The sequence below is a fragment of the Xenopus laevis genome, chromosome 8S, assembly GCF_017654675.1.
Source record: "Xenopus laevis strain J_2021 chromosome 8S, Xenopus_laevis_v10.1, whole genome shotgun sequence".
Classification (NCBI taxonomy): domain Eukaryota; kingdom Metazoa; phylum Chordata; class Amphibia; order Anura; family Pipidae; genus Xenopus; species Xenopus laevis.
Window position 1 is genome coordinate 50,359,438 of NC_054386.1, and position 20,002 is coordinate 50,379,439.

Sequence of the window (20,002 nt, forward strand, 5' to 3'; positions counted from 1 at the left end):
TACTCTTGAGTGCTGTTCTTAGATCTACCAGGCAGCTGTTATCTTGTGTTAGGGAGCTGATATCTGGTTACCTTCCCATTGTTCTTTTGTTTGGCTGCTGGGGCGGGGGTGATATCACTCCAACTTGCAGTACAGCAGTAAAGAGTGATTGAAGTTTATCAAAGCACAAGTCACATGACTTGGGGCAGCTGGGAAACTGACAATATGTCTAGCCCCATGTCAGATTTCAAAATTGAATATAAAAAAAATCAGCAAATTCAGCCTGGAGGAGTTAAAAGTCAGAATATGAGAAGACAAAATAGATGCTTGTTTGCTTGTTAGGTGAGCAAAGAGTTCTTGAAAAAATTAAAGCATAAGGCAAAAAGTGAAGTGTCCTCTACACTGAACTGCATAGGGCAGATCCAAACTGATAGCAGCAGGCACATAACAAGAAAATGGGATTATGAGTAGGGTATAAATAAAAGGGACAGTAAGTATGAGAAAAGAGACTAATGTTGAAGACAGGATTACAGTCATATGAAAAAGTTTGGGAACCCCTCTCAGCCTGCATAATAATTGACTCCACATTCAACAAAAAAAGATAACAGTGGTATGTCTTTCATTTCCCAGGAACATCTGAGTACTGGGAAGTGAAGCAGTATTCAGTTGTATGAAATTAAATCAAATGAGAAAAACTGGCTGTGCAAAAATTTAGGTATAATTTTGCTAATCTGAATGCATGTAACTGCTTAATACTGATTACTGGCAACACCAAATTGGTTGGATTAGCTAGTTAAGCCTTAATCTTCATAGGCAGTTGTGTCCAATCATGAGAAAATGTATTTATTTAAGGTGGCCAATTGTAAATTGTGCTTCTGTTTGACTCTCCTCTGAAGAGTGACAACATGGGATCCTCAAAGCAACTGTTAAAAGATCTGAAAACAAAGATTTTTCAGTATCATGGTTTAGGGGAAGGCTACAAAAAACTATCTCAGAGGTTTAAACTATCAGTTTCAACTGTAAGGAATGTAATCAGGAAAAGGCCACAGGCACAGTTGCAGGTCTGGCAGGCCAAGAAAAATACAGGAGAGGCATATGCGGAGGCATATGCGGAGGATTGTCAGAATGGGTTACAGATAACCCAAAGATCACCTCCAAAGACCTGCAAGAACATCTTGCTGCAGATGGAGTATCTGTACATCGTTTTACAATTCAGCGCAATTTGCATCTGTATGGCAGGATGAGAAAGAAGCCCTTTCTGCACTCACTTTTTTTGTATTCAAAAGCTCATTTAGACAAACCACAGTCATTTTGGAACAAAGTGCTTTGGACTGATGAGACAAAAATTTAGTTATTTGGTCATAACAAAAAGTGCTTTACATGGTGGAAGAAGAACACTCCATTACAAGAAAAACACCTGCTACCTATTGTCAAATTAGGTGGAGGTACCATCATGCTATGGGGCTGTGTGGCTTATTCAGGGACTGGGGCCCTTGTTAAATTCGAGGGTTGGATGAATTGAACCCAATATCAATAAATTCTTCAGGATAATATTCAAACATTGAAAATTTATGGGATTATTTGAAGCAGGCTGTCCATGATCAGCAGCCATCAAATATAACAGGAATGCAATGTTCATAAGAACATGCAGACTACTAGTCAAACCTTTGGAGAGCATACATTTTATAAGTTTTTATGTTTCTTTTTTTTCTTTGGATGTGTCAATATAACCAAAATTGATGACTTATAACTTAGCGGAATTGTACCCTACTGAATCAGCAAAAATTTTCTTTTATTGCTGTACTGTTTATTGATACGCGATGAATTGCTGAAATACTACTGTTTCCATAAGGCATGTTACTTTGAAAGCCCAGCCAATGATATATAAAACCCCAGAGAATTAAATGGGGTTCCCAAACTTTTTCATATGACTGTATGTATCTAAGACTGAGGAGTGGATACTGAACCCAAGATGTAGAAACTCCTACTAAACAGTAACCCAAAACCTTAGGAAAGATAAAGCCAAAAATGGAAGAGGATAAAAGGATGATAATAATGACATAGATTAAAAAGAATAGTGGTGTAAGCAGTCTAAAATGGCAAAACAAGACAGAAAAATACCAAGGCAAAGGCCTACAAGCCAAAAATGATGGAAGAAGGGTGATACCAAAACAGGGGCAATGGTCCAGAGTCATTTGTTTAGCCTTTTTTTACTCAAGATCAAAATAGTGGGATACATACACAAAAAAGAGCAAACTGAAGTATAGCAAAAAAACAGAGAGAGGTGATAAAAATCAAATGCATTGATTGTGGATGCATAATGGAAGCCCATGAACCTATTACAGAGATATTAAATTGAAAAAGTACCCTACATTTATTTTACTGTGGGGTCTAGAATCCTGTATACATTAATAAATAAGGTATTTAATTTTAGGAAACTAAAATAATGGCTCTACAACAAAGGGTATACTGTAGCCCATGGCATCTAGTTCCGCCTCTTGGGAAGGTCAGTAGTGAGAACAATAAATAAGAATCATATCAAATAAAAAATATTAGAAGGGAGACAAGCAACCAGAAGGTGGACAATTACAAACAAAATACATACAGCAAATTAATAAACAGCCAACTAGACAAAACAGAATGGAAATATGAATGGCTTTTGAGAAAAGAGGTCAACCAAACCAAAGCATAGCTGAAAAAGAAGAGCAGGGGGCAAGAAGCATAGGGAAGAGTGTAGGAGAAAGCACAAAGAAGAGGGTAAAGAGGGTGCCCCGACCTAAAATAATGTAAATGGTGACACCAGGTATATATATATAGTAACATGATCAAGGCATAACAAAGAGTGCAACCAACTCAAGAAAAGCACAGAGTATCAGTAAAGAATATATAAAGCAGAAAAAAAGTCAAAACAGGGTTTGTGCATAGCATTTCAGTGGATAAAGGTTTATGAGAAATAAGATGTAGCATTATAAATGAGTAAAGTAAAGTACAAAGAAATGGAATGTATGAAATTTGAGTTGAATCATGAAGCATAAGTCATAGTGAGGAACAGCAAAGTTAGGAAGGTATTTATTGAACTACAGTATAATGGGGCAGTTCAGTTAGAAATGAATTAACTACCCATGGGTGAGTAACAAAATTGAGAGCAATTGATGATTAAAGGTAAATCAGGACAGAAATGGTGGAAAAAATAGGATCTTAGAAGCTAAGTGGGTTACTGGTGGAAGCGAAAGGTTAGACCTTGAATGTGGACTGGAAAATAAGATATACAAATTGTGATAGTCTAGCGCTATTGCCCTAGGAGGAAAATTAAGATTAAAGGAGACAGGGAAAAAGTACAATGTAAAAAGAGCCTAAAATTGCCTATGAAATACAAACCACTATAGGGTGGGAGACACAGTGTTGGAAATTAAGCTAGCAAATAGCACTTATTGTTTTTGATGTACAACATGTAACAAGCACACACCCTCCCCTCCATGCAAAAATGTTTGAAGGGGGTCTTACTGCACCCCACATTACTCACCATCCTCTGTGGGCACATAGATATTGAGATACAAGCAATCCTCACTCTGTTCCTGCAAGTACCCTGTTACAGTGTCCAAGTTTGAAGTGAACCAAACTGGCATCATAATATCTGGTACTGCATTTTGTATGTTCTGAGGGCACACTGGCGAGAAATGGGTGGCATTCCTAATTCCGGACCAGGAGGGTGGTGGCTCTGGTGGGAGGAAACGTTTCTCTCCCACAGGAGGTGCAGCATAGGGAACTCCCAGGTACTGATCCACAGGACCCAGGATTTCGCTTGGTAAAGGCACACGCATGCCACGCAGTTTTCCGTAGTGTGTGTTGACAGTCTGAGAATACACCTGTGCATGAGTGGACAGGACACATGACGTGACACTCAGAACCCACAGGACCAGACTCAGCTTCCTGGGGGCCACTTTCAGCCCAACCCCATACATGGTCCACGTAGTATAGCTCTCGCATCAAGGACACTTCCCTAGTAGCAACAGGAATACAGGTTCGGCCTCAATGGATATCATTCACACCTTGCACTACACAAGCTGAACACAGGGTAAACAGGCATTGGGATGGATGACAGGGTCAAAGTGATCTAAAGAGAGGGAAAAAATGGTGGTTATAAATACATAGTAACATAGTAAGTAAGGTTGAAAAAAGACACATGTCCATCGAGTTCAACCTTTTTTTTTATTAACTACCTATCTGCCAGTTGATCCAGAGGAAGGCATAAAAGCCATCTGAAGCCTCTCCAATTTGCCTTAGAGGGGGAAAAACTCCTTCCTGACTCCAAAAATCAGACTAGTCCCTGGATCAACTTGTACTATGAGCTATCTCCCATAACCCTGTATTCACTCACTTGCTAAAAAGCTATCCAACCCCTTCTTAAAGCTATCTAATGTATCAGCCTGTACAACTGATTCAGGGAGAGAATTCCACATCTTCACAGCTCTCACTGTAAAAAAAACCCCTTCCCAATATTTAGGCGGAACCTCTTTTCTTCTAATCGGAATGGGTGACCTCGTGTCAGCTGGAAAGACCTACTGGTAAATAAAGCATTAGAGAGATTATTATCCCCTTATATATTTATACATAGTCATCATATCACCCCTTAAGCGCCTCTTCTCGAGCGTGAACATCTCCAATTTGGCCAGTCTTTCCTCATAGCTAAGATTTTCAATACCTTTTACCAGCTTAGTTGCCCTTCTCTGTACCCTCTCTAATACAATGATGTCCTGTTTGAGTGATGGAGACCAAAACTGTATGGAATATTCTAGATGGGGCCTTACAAGTGCTCTATACAGTGGAAGAATGACCCCCTCCTCCCTTGAATCTATGCCCCTTTTAATACAGCTCAAGACCTTATTTGCCCTTGATGCTGCCGACTGGCATTGCTTGCTACAGCCAAGTTTATCATCTACAAGGACTCCAAGGTCATTTTCCATAATGGATTTGCCTAGTGCAGTCCCATTAAGGGTATAAGTGGCTTGGATATTTTTACATTCCAGGCGCATGACCTTACATTTATCAACATTGAATCTCATTTGCCACTTAGCTGCCCAGATTGCCAGTTTGTCGAGATCCTGTTGCAAGGATGCCACATCCTGGATGGAATTAATTGGGCTGGATAATTTTGTGTCATCTGCAAACACTGATACTTTACTTACAACACCCTCACCTAAGTCATTAATGAACAAGTTAAATAAAAGTGGACCCAATACTGAGCCCTGGGGGACCCCACTAAGAACCTTACTCCAAGTAGAGAATGTCCCATTAACAACCACCCTCTGTACCCTGTAGCCAGTTTCCTATTCACGTGCAAACGACTTCATTAAGCCCAACAGACCTTAGTTTAGAAAGCAGTCGTTTGTGGGGCACAGTATCAAACGCTTTGGCAAAATCCAAATAGATCACATCTACTGCCCCCCCCCCCACTGTCCAGAATCTTACTTACCACATCATAAAATGCAATCAAATTTGTCTGACATGACCTATCCTTCATAAAGCCATGCTGATTGTTGCTCATAATGCCATTCATTAGGACAAAATTTTGAATGTGATCCCTTAACAAGCCTTCAAATAATTTGCCCACCACAGATGTCAAGCTTACTGGCCTATAATTGCCAGGCTGAGATCGTAATCCCTTTTTAAAGGAATAACATCATCTTTTCTCCAATCCATAGGCACCATACCAGATGACAGTGAATCTGATAAAATCAGAAATAAGGGCTGGTCTAAAACTGAACTAAGCTCTCTTAGAACCCGGGGGTGTATGCCATCAGGCCCTGGAGCCTTGTTTACATTAATTTGTATTAAAGCTTTTTGAATCATATCCTGAGTCAGCCACTGACTAGATTGAGCTGAACCATTCCTGCAGTTATAAAGTGAGCCTGTGAACCCAGACTCCTCTATTGTATACTTTGAAGAAAAGAACTGATTTAACACATTTGCCTTTTCTGTATCTGTTACAACCATACTGGTACCATTATTTAATGGAGCAACACTCTCAACCTGCATCTTTTTACTATTAATATACAGTGCTACGCAATATGTTGGCGCTATATAAATACATGTTAATAATAATAATAATAATATATTTAAAAAACTTTTTAGGGTTAGTTTTCACCTACACCGCTATTAACTCTTCATTTCTTTTCTTAGCCTTCCGGATTGCTGATTTACAACATTTATTACAGTGTTTATATTCATTAAATGCAGCTTCTGTCCCTACAGATTTGTAGTTTTTAAATGCCTTTCTCTTCTTTTCCATTAACTTCTTTACTTCTGTATTTAGCCACACAGGATGATTCTTAGAGCTTCTACGTTTAGTCCTTAAGGGAATAAATTGAGAACAGTAATGATTTAATATCATTTTAAAGGACAACCATTTCTGTTCTGTGTTTTTAGCTGAAAACCTAATGCCCGAATCAATGCTCTGTAGGGCAGCCCTCAAGGCACTAAAATTAGCTTTTCCAAAATTCATGGTTTTTGTTGCCCCAGTATATTTTTGTTTTTTGCACCAGACATTAAAAAATATAACATTATGGTCACTATTACCCAGGGGTTCAATGACTTGCACATTTGCTATAAGTTCTGGGTCATTTGAGATCACTAAATCAAGAATAGCATTTTTTCTGGTAGGCTCCTCAACAACCTGTGCTAAAAAATTGTCGTGCAATAAGTTTATAAACTTGTTCCCATTAACTTATTTCTTATATTTTCAAATAAGAAAAAATGGAACATTTCAATAAACTAGGCAAGAGGACACGAACACAATCTGAGATCCCTTGTATTTTTTGGGGTTCATTTTGAAAAATAAAATATAACAAGAAGCTTTTTGCACACACTATACACAAATGTATGAGCTGCAGTAAGGGACCAGTACACAATCTGGTACCTTTTTCCCATAAGTAGTTCAGTAAATAGATGGATGTGCAATATTCTGTAAAAACAAAACACAAACAACTACATATAGTGTAAAACACGCAAAATACCTTGCACCTACTGCAAAGACTGCTGGAAATATGTACAAGGATACCATTGCAAGTATTCGTATGCACTCCCTGGCAAGTTATTTACATATGTCCTTTGGCCACTGTCTTCTTCCACCCAGTGCAGCTTCTAATATTAGTATTAAATTTGCCTGCCGCGTGTCTGTGCTATAACACAAAATGTGACATTTGGTTCTTTCAACAGATGAAGAGTCACAAAGGAAACACATATAATATGCTATCCTTATTCTGCCTCCTCTTAAACAGAATGACAAGTATAATATGTATTTTTTAAAATACAATCTGCCTGCTGTACTTGTTATGGGTCTCTAATTTCCAGCGACAATCCCCCCTTAAGATGCTGGCTGCTGCCCTAGGCAAGGGACATCGGGTGCTGTAAATATGGCCCTGGTCATTGGTACTCTGTGACTGGGTTAATGCCAGACAGGGCCTGTGCCCCCTGGTATTTCTGCCTTGCATGTCCTGAATGACGCATAAGGTTGGGACATGCCTAAGGCTGCCCAAGTCCCACCCCTGTAGAATGCAGTACTTCTAGCACCGATTACACAAGCAGGTGCAACCTTTTTACTCCATTAAATAACTGTAAAGAGTTGTGGGTGGCAGCCACATCTCTCTGAGGGTCAAGGTACTTAGCAAAACACACATAGTGTAAATATACCCTAACCATACCTTAACCATACCTTAACCATACCTTGACATGCCATGGATTTCACATGTGTAACATTACCTAACTAGGGGCCCACAAAACAGCAGCTGTGTGCAGAAGAAGAGTTCATCGGTTTCAACAAGTTAATCTTTTAGCTGGGCAGGTAGCACAGTAGTGGTAGAACTACTGCTACTTAATACCAGGGCTAAACAATAAACCGACTCATGCTGTTGTTGGATTACAAGTCAAAGGCATGTAGAATGCTGGGAGTTGTAGTTCAAAAGCAACAGGAGGACTGCATATATATCAACAATTGTGAAACATTTTTAACCCTTTCCCTGCCAGCCGTTTCGTCCTAAACGGGAACATCTACTGCCAAGCAGTTTTTAGACTCTTTCACTTTAAGGGCTTTTCCTGGGGGGGTCTTTTAGTTTACTCAGGACAACAATATATTGTTTTTTTCAGGACAACCTGGGCTTTCAGAATATGCTAGATGCATATTTGGTGTAATTCCTTTTCTGTAAAAAGATATAGGCTTCTAAGTGTCTAATAAAATGAAAAAAAAAAACAGGTTTCCCATACTACAATCACATATATCAGAAACATAATTTATTTTATGTATAAGAACACAGCAGGTTTCAAACGGTCTATGTCTCCTGAATGAGCCAATACCAAAAATATATATTTTTATGGAGATTTCTCACTTGTATAGATCAAAATCTCTAAGCAGCACACTACCAAATCTCCAAAGCACCGCTCCACAAAACGGCATACTTCTGATTTCAAGGCCAAACACTCCACTAAAAGTAGGTTTACCATAGAAAACGATGCATTATTGGTCAGTGCATCTCAGTACCACCCCCTTGCTCCCTGCACCTCTAGTCATCTGCTCTTATGGATGCCAGTGCCACATTTTCTGGAAAAAAAGAAATGCTGGCCCTTCTTAGCAGTAATGTTATATTTCAACCCTGTTATTAACACTGACATCAAGGGTCATTTTTACTGGCTAAAGTAGTTGCCAGGTTGGAACCCTATCTCTCATCTCCACACATTCTCATATCCCTACACCCCCCCCAAAAAAACCCTGGTACCATAACAGAACCCCCCATCCCAAAATGTAAGTATATTAGAAATCACCACTGACTTTCTTTTCCCCAGCTTCTATAAATGCACGCACACACAGACAAGCAAATGCCTATAGCTTTGGATGTTACCAGCAGCTCTTTCACCTTACATTGTAAGTTTAATGTAAACCAATGCTGTCCAACTGGCGCCCCCTCCCCCTTGTGTGACCCCCCCCCCCACATGAAATTATGCCTGCTGTGACTGATTACCTTGTGTAACCTTTACAAGGTATCAATACTAAGATTATCTGACCCTTGCATTGTTTACTACTCAGATTCAGACAGTAATCTCCTGTATTGTTCACATCTGTAACCCCCCCTGTATAGTTCACACCCCTAAAGCCCTGTACTGTTCACATCTCAGACCCAGACCTCATAAAACTCCCTGTCTCCTGCTGTGTTCTGCCTTCCCTATGCTCCTTGTGTGCACCATACTCTGCCTTCCCTATGCTCCTTGTGTGCACCATAATCTAAATTCCCTATACTCCGTGTCTGCACCGTACTCTGCCTTCCGTATGCTCCTTGTGTGCACCATACTGTGCCATATCCTGCCTGCCCTATGCTCCCTGTGTATGCCATATTTTGCCTGCTGCATGCTCCCTGTGTGCAGGCCACATGGTCCTAGCGCCGGCCCCTCCTTGCACTAGTGTGCTCTCAAGCATCTCAGCACTGGGGAGCTTTGAGTCCCCAGTGCTCCTTAGTGAAGTGGCTGGGCAGCATGCCACCCCTAAAATTTTGCCACAAATCCAGGCCTGCCTGTGTATGCCATACTCTGACTGCCCTATGCTCCCTGTGTGTGCCATACTCTGCCTGCCCTATGCTCCCTGGGTGTGCTATACTCTGCCTGACCTATGCTCCCTGTGTGTGCCATACTCTGCCTGCCCTATGCTCCCTGGGTGTGCCATACTCTGCTGCCCTATGCTCCCTGGGTGTGCCATACTCTGCCTGACCTATGCTCCCTGTGTGTGCCATACTCTGCCTGCGTAATAAAAGAAAAACTGGCACTCAGAGCTCGATGCAAGCGGGCAAAGCCCTGCGTGTTTATTACAATGTAACGTTTCGGGGGCGGGCCCCTTCGTCAGGCCCGCCCCCGAAACGTTACTTTGTAATAAACACGCAGGGCTTTGCCCGCATGCATCGAGCTCTGAGTGCCAGTTTTTCTTTTATTAAGCTGACTACAATTGGGGTTGCCGATCCCTTCTGACTGTGCACCGGGCCAACTTATGCTGGAGAGCCCAGGGTGTGCTGGTGGGTTCTGGAAACCATACTCTGCCTGCCCTATGCCCCCTGTGTGTGCCATACTCTGCCTGCCCTATCTTACCTGTGTGTACCATACTTTTGCCTGCCCTATGCTTCCTGTGTGTGCCATCATCTGCCTGTGTGTGCCATAATCTGCCTGCCCTATGCTCCCTGTGTGAAAAAAATCTGCAGAAGTTGGACAGCACTGCTTTAAACCAATCCATATGCAAAAAAGCAAAAGAGCAATCAGTAAGGTCAATTATGATCCATGCCATTAGTGCACCTCTCTCTCACATCTATGAAGGCACGCCTTCAGCCATTACTGAAAACATTGTGTCATTTGACATTTTCAGATCCCCCGCTCTTGTTCTTCCCAAAAAGGGGAAAGGAGATAGGCTGAGATTTTAACACAGATAAAAGAGGAGAAATTGGAAGCGATTAGCACAGGACTGATAGGGAAAACTGATGGTTATGAGAAATAAGAAACAACATAAAGGGGGTTTTCCACCTTTCAAAAACTTTTTTTTTTAATTCAGTTGTTTTTAGATTGTTCACCAGATATAAAGACCTTTATTCATTTGTTTTCCAAGTTTTATTTTTGACCATTTTTCCAAAATTAAAGTTTCATGTTCCTGTCATTCACATGAGTCTGGCATCTCAGTAATCCAGATGCAGATTCTGAATTGTTACATTTTGCTCCATTAGTTAATGCTCCATTAGTTGATACAATTGTCTTTAATGAAACTCTAGGATTCTGCTCAGCAGGACCAAAATAAGAAATGTATCAACTAATGGATCATTTCGTTTATAGAGCTGCTTTAGAAAGACAAAATAATGTGCAAAATGAATACTTAAACTGCAATATTAAAACCAATCACAAATAGAAAATAGAAGGTTATTGTAAAAAAAATGTAAATTTCTGGGGAACTATCTGAAATGAACTGAACAGAAACAACCACTTTAAAGGGGACATAAATTTTCACAATGCATCAAACCATTTCAAATAATGTAAAATAGAAGAAAGTGTTTTTATTTTAATATTTTTTGCATCAAAAAACGTCTGTATTTGCTTGAAAACTGTTCTCAACCCCTCCCCCTTTGCAACTTCCTGTCTCAGACTCTTCAGTATCTGAGCTGCAGCAGACGGCTCTTTCTGTATTAGCTACACAGCATCAGCCAGTGAGGGAGGAGTGGGCGTGTCTGTGATGTCTCTCTCAGTCCTTCCCTGCAGACATCTGTTAACCCTTACTGCTGGTTTTCCCTTCCCTGCTCCTTTCTCTCCCTCTCTGTCCTATTTATTTAACCCCCTCTCTGACCTGTTAGTTTTCCTCCCCCTCCCTTCACTGCTTGTTCCTTTCTCTTGCCCTGCAATAATTGTGGAAAAGAAAGAAAAGCAAAAATAAATAAATACATAATCTGCTGCTAAATGTATTTTATTCTCCTCTGGGGGCAATGTGTATCAGCAGTTAGTGTAAGTACCATAGTCATTTTATACACAGTATTATGTTGTATACAAACAGCAATCAACGTCTTTTGGGTTTTCCTTTTACTGTAACTCCTTGCATCTGTTATTATATGTTATACAATTCCATCAGCTGCATTTATTCTCTTGCAACTCCCTGCACCTCAATATAAATTGTTCCATAACAGCTGCATTTCCCCTTGCAACTCCCTGCACCTCCCTATAAATTGTTCCATAACAGCTGCATTTCCCCTTGCAACTCCCTGCACCTCCCTATAAATTGTTCCATAACAGCTGCATTTCCCCTTGCAACTCCCTGCACCTCCCTATAAATTGTTCCATAACAGCTGCATTTCCCCTTGCAACTCCCTATAAATTGTTCCACAACAGCTGCATTTACCATTGCAACTCCCTGAACCTAATCATAAATTGTTCCACAACAGCTGCATTTTCCCTTATAACTCCCTGCATCTGATCATAAACTGCTCCACAACCGCTGCATTTTACCTTGCAACTCTATGCACCTGATTATAAATTGTTCCAGAATAGCTGCATTTTACTTTGCAACTCCCTGCACCTGATTATAAATTGTCCCAGAACTGCTGCATTTTACCTTGCAACTCCCTGCACCTGATCAAATTGTTCCAGAACAGCTGCATTTTACCTTGCAACTCCCTGCACCTGATCATAAACTGTTCCATAACAGCTGTATTTCCACTTACAACTCCCTGCACCTGATCATAAACTGCTCCACAACAGCTGCAGTTCTCCTTGCTACTCCCTGCACCTGATTATAAACTGTTCCACAATAGCTGCATTTTACCCTGCAACTCCCTGCACCTGATTATAAATTCTTCCACAACAGATGCATTTCCCCTTGCAACTCGGTGCACCTGACTATAAATTATCTCAGAACAGCTGCATTTTACCTTGCAACTCCCTGCACCTGGTTATAAATTGTTCCAGAACAGCTGCATTTCCCCTTGCAACTCCCTGCACCTGGTCATAAATTGTTTCAGAACAGCTGCATTTTACCTTGCAACTCCCTGCACCTGGTCATGAATTGTTCCACAACAGCTGCATTCCCCTTGCAACTCCCTGCACCTGGTAATAAATTGTTCCAAAACAGCTGCATTTTACCTTGCTTGCAACTCCCTGCACCTGGTCATAAATTGTTCCAGAACAGCTGCATTTTATCTTGCAACTCCCTGCACCTGATCATAAATTGTTCCAGAATAGCTGCATTTTACCTTGCAATTCACTGCACCTGATTATAAATTGTTCCAGAATAGCTGCATTTTACCCTGCAACTCCCTGCACCTGATTATAAATTATCCCAGAACAGCTGCATTTACTCCCTTGCACTCCCTGCACCTGATCATATATCAATATAATGGAAAACAAACCTAAAGCTGCTGTTCTGCAATATCGTAGCAGTAAATACTAATGTACACTGTTTGTATAAGTTTTATAATGTAATAGAGGCAGGGAGTTGCACAATGTATAACAATATATTATGGACTATAGATTATGTCCAGGTACATGTGTGACTGATGCCTATTTGCTGTGGAACACAGGACACTATTACAGTTTGTATTAACCTTAACATCTATTGATTTATGTTGAGCATGTAAGCTATATAGTTATACGTGAATGGTCAGGCAGCGGCATAAGACAGTTATGTGCAGGCTGGGACACAAAGGACAGAGGGTGGGAGGGGAGGGGTTTGGCTGCTACAGCTCAGGAGTTCAGCCTGTCAGTCAGTGCTGTGACCACTTCCTGTGAGAGAATGAACAGACACTCCCACTCTTCATTTCAGCCTAGACACTGAGCAGAGAGGTTCTCTCTGCAGCTCTGATACAATGACAGTTCTAGGAGGTAAAAAGCTTTCAAAACGTTTTTCTTTCTGCATCATTACATGTTTTGAGGAAGGATGTGCAATATATCTGAATATGAAGGTTATATGAAATGTCCCCTTTAAAAGCAAGCAGTTAAATAATAATGGGAAAGTCAGCATTAAAAGTGGGTTATAAAGCTGAGTATGGGAAGAGGGTATTAGAGCTGAATATAGGAAGTGAGCAATATAGCAAAGTTGGAAAATGTGTAACAGCTGAACAAGTGAAGTGAATATATATGAAAAGTGTAAGAGTCTTATAAGGCAGATAAGGGGAAGTGGTTGATACAGCTGAGCACTGAAAGTGGGTAACAGAGCTCAGCAAGTAAATCTGCTAATAAAACTGAATAAGGGAAGAAGCTTATAGAGCCGAGAAGGGGAAGTGGTTAAAAGGCTTGAGCACTGGAAGTGGGTAATACAGATGAGTAGGAAATAATAACAGAGGCATTAGAAGGGGAAAAGACAGGTAATTAAAATGAACAGGGGGATTGGGTATCAGAGCCAAGAGGAGAAAGTGAGCAATACAAATGAGCAGAATTGGGCAAGAGGGAATATCAGGGCAGAGGAAGAATGCAATATAAATAACTAAGGAAAGTAAACAAATAGAAGGAAGGAGATGGGGTATTAGAAGGGGGGAATAGTAACAGATAATAGCAGAGGAAAAATCACATTAAATAAACAGGATTATACCATTACTTAAATGGAAGGGACTGATCAAAGTGAGACATTACTGAAAAGCATGAAAACTGCTGAGGGTGAGTGCAGAAAGGTGAGTAGGACAGAATGCTTTATGCAAGGATATGAGGGGAGAAGGAATGCATACAAAGAAGAAACCAGTGGCTTGGTAAAACAGGGATGTAGATTTGGGCAAATACTAAACCAAATTAAAATTTGCATATTCAAAAAAACAACAAATAGATAACATCATCTGTCATCTTTGAGCAAAAACACTGAGGTTATAAGGAAACAGGTCAGATACAGATAAAAGAATGACACAGATGGTACATGTAAGGGTGTGAGGAACAATTTCAGATAAGCCAAACACAGACTGAAAGCAGATAAAAAGATTGGTGAAGTTAGAACATAAGTAGGGAGGCTGAGGGACAATGCTCATTAAAGGAACAGTATCGTCAAAAAATAAGTGTTTTAAAGTAATGAAAATATAATGCAGTGTTGCCCTGCATTGGTAAAACTGCCATGTTTGCATAAGAAACACTACTATTGTTTATATAAATAAGCTGCTGTGTAGCAATGGGGGTAGCCATTCAAAGGAGAAAAGGCTCAGGTTACAAAGCAGATAGCAAATAAGCTCTGTCTGGCTAATGGTGTTATCTATTATCCATTAGTTTACCTGTACCATATAGCCGTTTTTCAACTTCCATTGCTCCACAGCAGCTTGTGTATATGAACTAAAGTAGTGTTTCTGAAGCAAACATATCAGTTTTACCAGTGCAGAGCAACACTATATGATATTTTCCTTACTTTAAAAAACTTAAATTTTTTGGTGTTACTGTTCCTTTAACGCCAAGGGCACATGGAGCGATGGTTCCAATGGTCTCAGCCTGAGATTTTTCTGCAGATCTGCTACATTCCGCACCTCCATTTATTTGTATTGAAGTTCTGCTTCCACTTGTGTGCAGGTACATGGAGCAGAGACTGGGCTGAAAAACGTGAAAGCAGGCATTTTCAAGGAAATCTCTGCTCCATGTACCTGCACTCAAGGGGAAGCTGTAATTTTCAGTACAAATTAACGGATCTGCGGAAGGGAGCGGATCTGCAGAAAAAAAAAACGCATTTAGCGCCATTGGCCTACAGAGGAAAAAGAGAAGAGTTGGAGCTTACATATAACTGGAGAAGGGACTGAGAGGTATGAGCTGGTACCTAAATGACAGGACTGAGGCACAGGTAGTAAAAGTGAGGCAAAAGTAAAGGGAAAATGAGAAAAGAAACTGAGATGGAACATGGAGGGGGGCTGAGACAAAGTAGAGAAAGGCATAGCGAAGGGAAAACAAGAAGAATGACTCAGCAGGTGCTTGAACAAGGGAAGTGAAACGCAGGAAGGGAGGTGTGAGGCACAGAGGTGGGAAAAACAGGAAAAGTGACTGAGCTGAAAAATAATTAGGGGGCTGGTTGGTGTAAGGCACAGATAGGAATAATTATTGTTTAGTTAATTTATATTCTGATGCACAATACATTGGGTAACAACAAAAACAATGTGACAAACAAAAATAAACCAAATACAAGCAATATAACAAGCACAGACAAACCAAGACATAAAAGCATTGCCCATGAGGCACAGGTAGAGAAAAGGTAGCGGAGGGAGAGGAGAATGAGTAAGGGAGCTGAGACAGCAGATAAGCAGTGAAGGACTGAGGAAAAGAAGGGACGGACAAGGCATAATTGTAAGAGGGAGAGAGTGACTGAAATGCTGGATGGCTCTTGGGGTTCTCTATGTGCATATGGTTATCAACAGAGAAACATGCCAGTTACAGGACGAGAAGGAGGGTGGAGAGACTAGGAAATATTAGTGAGAGGGGCGTACCAGAAAAAGAGGGACTGTGATAACTATGAAAGGGATGGATCAGCTATGGAAAGGAAAACATCAGATGATAATGCAAGTGATGAGGCAGGTAATGATAGAGAGGAAATGGTGGGAGAGAGATAGAGAAGAAAATGTGCACGTGGACAAGGTTAGATATTGAGGTACAACATAGACAAGGAATGGGCTGCTTGAGCAGTGTCTCTGTCACCTTCTCACACAGGAGATTCCCTCCCTCTACACATCACCAACCCCCCTCTCAACACAGGAGCACCCTCTTCCCACCTCCTTCTCTCCTGCAGTGAGGGTCTGCGGCTGATCTTCATGTTCAGTCATTCCCGCCGTTGCCATAGAAACTGCAGCCTGTCACGCGCCTCTATTCAGCTCGGGTACCCTCCCCCAACATCTTTCTAACACTTTCCTGTCTGAGACACTGCAGCAACAGGCAGGAGTGTGTAGCTCTAGTTGTGCCCAGTGCAGCAACAGACATGGGGGGGGGGGCTTGGCACTGCTGCTGCTCCTGTCTGTCTGCTATAAAGGATTGTGGAATAGAACCCAAGGGCCACATGTTGCTGGGTAGGATTGCAATATAAATGCAGAGTGTTCTATGGGCTGTGGCGGGTTGGAACAGGAAACGGCATGATCGCTCAGGCAATGTTCTCATGGATAGGCAGGGGTCACGATAAGAGCAGATGAATGCATGAGGGTGTATCCCCTGGGATGGGAAGAGAATGGAATAAAGACTAAGGCAAATAAAAGGATGTGTAAGACTAGATATTCACTATGAGGCAGGGGGCCTAGATCCAAGGTGCCTTACAGAACAAACTTATTCCCTTATTCTTATAACAAAGTCACAAGATAAAGGACATATACGGTATACAGGTATGGGACCTGTTATCCAGAATGCTCAGGACCTGGGGTTTTCCGGATAACGGATGTTTCTGTAATTTGGGTCTTCATGCCTTAAGTCTACTAGAAATTAATTTAAACATTAAATAAACCCAATAGGTTTTGCTTCCAATAAGGATTAATTATATCTTAGTTGGGATCAAGTACAAGGTATTGTTTTATTATTACAGAGAAAAAGGAAATCCTTTTTAAAAATTTGGATTATTTGGATAAAATGGAGTCTATGGGGGGCGTGGTCTGGATGTCGACCTAGTAAGACGTGTTCCTGAGTAGCTCCCGTTAATAAGCTTTCTTATCCACAACTTTCAGCAGCACGAGACCCTGTAATCGTCTGGAATGGGGAAAGACAGTAGGAGAAAACACCGAAGCAATCTACTTTATCACAGCCTAAAACGCCATTGGTAACTAAATTTTTTGAGAAACCGGAGGGTGACGAACATACGCAGAGACGGGACAAAATGGCTCCGGCTCCGGCTCCAACCCCAAGCCCTGCTCGCTCGTCCAGCGTGTCCCCTGTGCCTTCCATGCAGCCTGACATACACAAACTGCTTTCACTGCTACCGACTAAGGCGGACCTGCGGGACATGGCAAGAACCATCAAGGCTGCGCAAAAAGCAGAATTGGCGGGTATTAAAGACACGTTACGGGAGATTGGCGAGAAGTTGGGAGAGATGGAGGCGCAGACCATTGCTAACTCAGCGGCCATCAAGAGAACCGTGGAACGATCAAATGATCACCACAAGCATATATACTTCCTACGGCGTCAGTTGGAAGACCTGGACAACAGAGACGCAACAACATCACAGTGCGCGGCGTCCCTGAGATGGTTACAGGTACTGAAATTGAAAGTGCACTACAGAGCATTTTTAACTCCATTTTGAATAGGCCGCTGGACACTGTCATCTAATTTGACCGGGCGCACAGGGCCTTAGTCACATTCCAGAGAAATGAGAGACCGAGAGACTTAATATGCTGTTTACACAGTCACAAGCTGAAGGAAGTGATTATGCAAAAAACCCGCACAGTGGGCCAGATTACGTTCTCTGACCAAAAGATAGAGGTTTATCAAGATCTGGCTTGGATCACTCTGCAGCAGCGACGTGCAATCCGACCTCTAATGAAAACTCTACATGAGAAAGGCGTAAAATACTGATGGGGGAATCCATTCGCCTTAGTAGCGCACAAAGACGGACGTTCTTATATTAACCCTGAGAGAACCTGATGACTTATGCCAATTCTGCAATGATCTGGGCTTGCCGGTTATGGAGATTGAAGAATGGAGACAACTGATATACAATGGAGATGACCTGCCTGTGCCGAGGGTGCAAGACTGGGAATCGCCATCGAAGAGACAGCGGGCTAACAACAACAGAACCAAAGACTGACCGAATAGAAAGGCCTTGGGACTTTTTCCACCCCCCTCTTCCTTGTCTGGCAAGGGATGGTGCTCTTCCGTGATAACGGGACTTGCTGGTTCATGTGCATTGACTTTGATGTTCCTCGATAAGTATTGAATTCTGTTTTTCCTTTTTTTTTTTTTTTGTTTCTTTTTTTTTCTTACTATGGGCCTCCCCACATTGTGAATCATTTAAGGGTGATAATTGGGTTCTATCATTCTGATTTCTAGTAGAGTATGATACAGCCCTACAACAGTCTGCTAATCTCACACCTATGGGTACAACGCTGCAGGATATTATTACTGTTTAATCGTGCGCACTTACTCAACGATGTGGAAGGTCGGATAAGGGCGCGGAGACGGGTTAGAGTAATGGCGCACCTAGATAGGTATAGATGAAAAGCTTTGAATCATAATTGAAAGTCCCATCCCCGGGAGTTAGGGGAGGATACAAATATAGTTACATAGTTACATAGTTAAATTGGGTTGAAAAAAGACAAAGTCCATCAAGTTCAACCCCTCCAAATGAAAACCCAGCATCCATACACACACCCCTCCCTACTTTTAATTAAAATTCTATATACCTATACTAACTATAGAGTTTAGTATCACAATAGCCTTTGATATTATGTCTGTCCAAAAAATCATCCAAGCCATTCTTAAAGGCATTAACTGAATCAGCCATCACAACATCACCCGGCAGTGCATTCCACAACCTCACTGTCCTGACTGTGAAGAACCCTCTACGTTGCTATGATGATGATGTGGGAGCTACTTTAGGCATGTAAAGTGACAGTATTTTCTGATCACCTTGTTGGGTTCACAGGTCCATTTCATGTACCCTAGATATTCTATCCGCACCGAACATTGCCCTCATAACATCGTAGGGAGGTGGCAGGACATTTTATACCCAAAATGTTTTTTGGGGAAGACACTAAAGAATCGATAGGTGGGAATACTCATACATTGAAGGAGCTTTACTTTGAGTGTCACTGTTTAATGGTTATGTTTTTGATAATTTTTTCTTGGATTATGCTATTGTGGATTTCTGTTACAGGTCCAACGTTTATTGTAATACTGTTGGTCGGCATGGAGGGGGTCCGCTGGGAGGACAGATGTAAGCAGGTGATAGACAAATTTTCCTTTAGTCTTTATATACATGGCGGATAAAAAATTATGTTGCATGTCCTTAAATGTGAAAGGCATTAATACATTCCACAAGAGAAACTGTTGAAGCTGGAATTGAAGAGACACAATATAAATATTGCACTGCTACAAGAGACTCACATCAAATGTAAAGCCACAACGAAACTGTATTTTAAGGGATATACTAATATTTACATTAGCAAACCTCAACCAAGCAAGGTTCGAGGTACCGCGATAGTGATTGCTGACTGTACAAACTGGATCTTTACAGGTCAAGTGACAGACAAACAAGGACACTATAATGTAGTAAAAGGACTCATAAAGGGGAAACAGTACACAATAGCGTCAGTGTATCTTCCCAATGTGGGACAGCACCAGGGTTTAAAGCAATTCCTAGAGATGATGGAGCACTTTGCTGAGGGGTTTGTTCTGATAGGAGGTGATTTGAATTTTGCACTCGATCCAGCTATAGACTGCTCTACAAAGAGGTCCACTCTCTCAGCTAGGTGTATCTCACAGTTAAAATCTCTAATTAATAATCACCATCTCATGGATGTCTGGAGAATTCACAATCCTACACTTAGGGATTACTCCTTTTACTCAAATGCTCATCAACAATACTCCCGCATTGACTAAT

At 41.3% G+C, this 20,002-nt stretch overlaps 1 protein-coding gene across 4 annotated transcripts in view; it reads right to left on the reverse strand.

The window, feature by feature from the left end:
• The window catches only part of nlgn3.S (neuroligin 3 S homeolog), a 181,347-nt gene that overhangs the window by 65,254 nt on the left and 96,091 nt on the right, over positions 1 to 20,002 (reverse strand). For 2 of the 4 annotated variants that reach the window (XM_041574257.1, NM_001093947.1), the window contains 1 exon segment: positions 3,503 to 4,093. The exons of 1 other annotated variant lie outside the window; for it this stretch is intronic. In XM_041574257.1, the coding sequence (XP_041430191.1) occupies positions 3,503 to 3,941 (439 nt within the window). In that variant the 5' untranslated portion in view covers positions 3,942 to 4,093. 4 annotated transcript variants of the gene reach the window in all.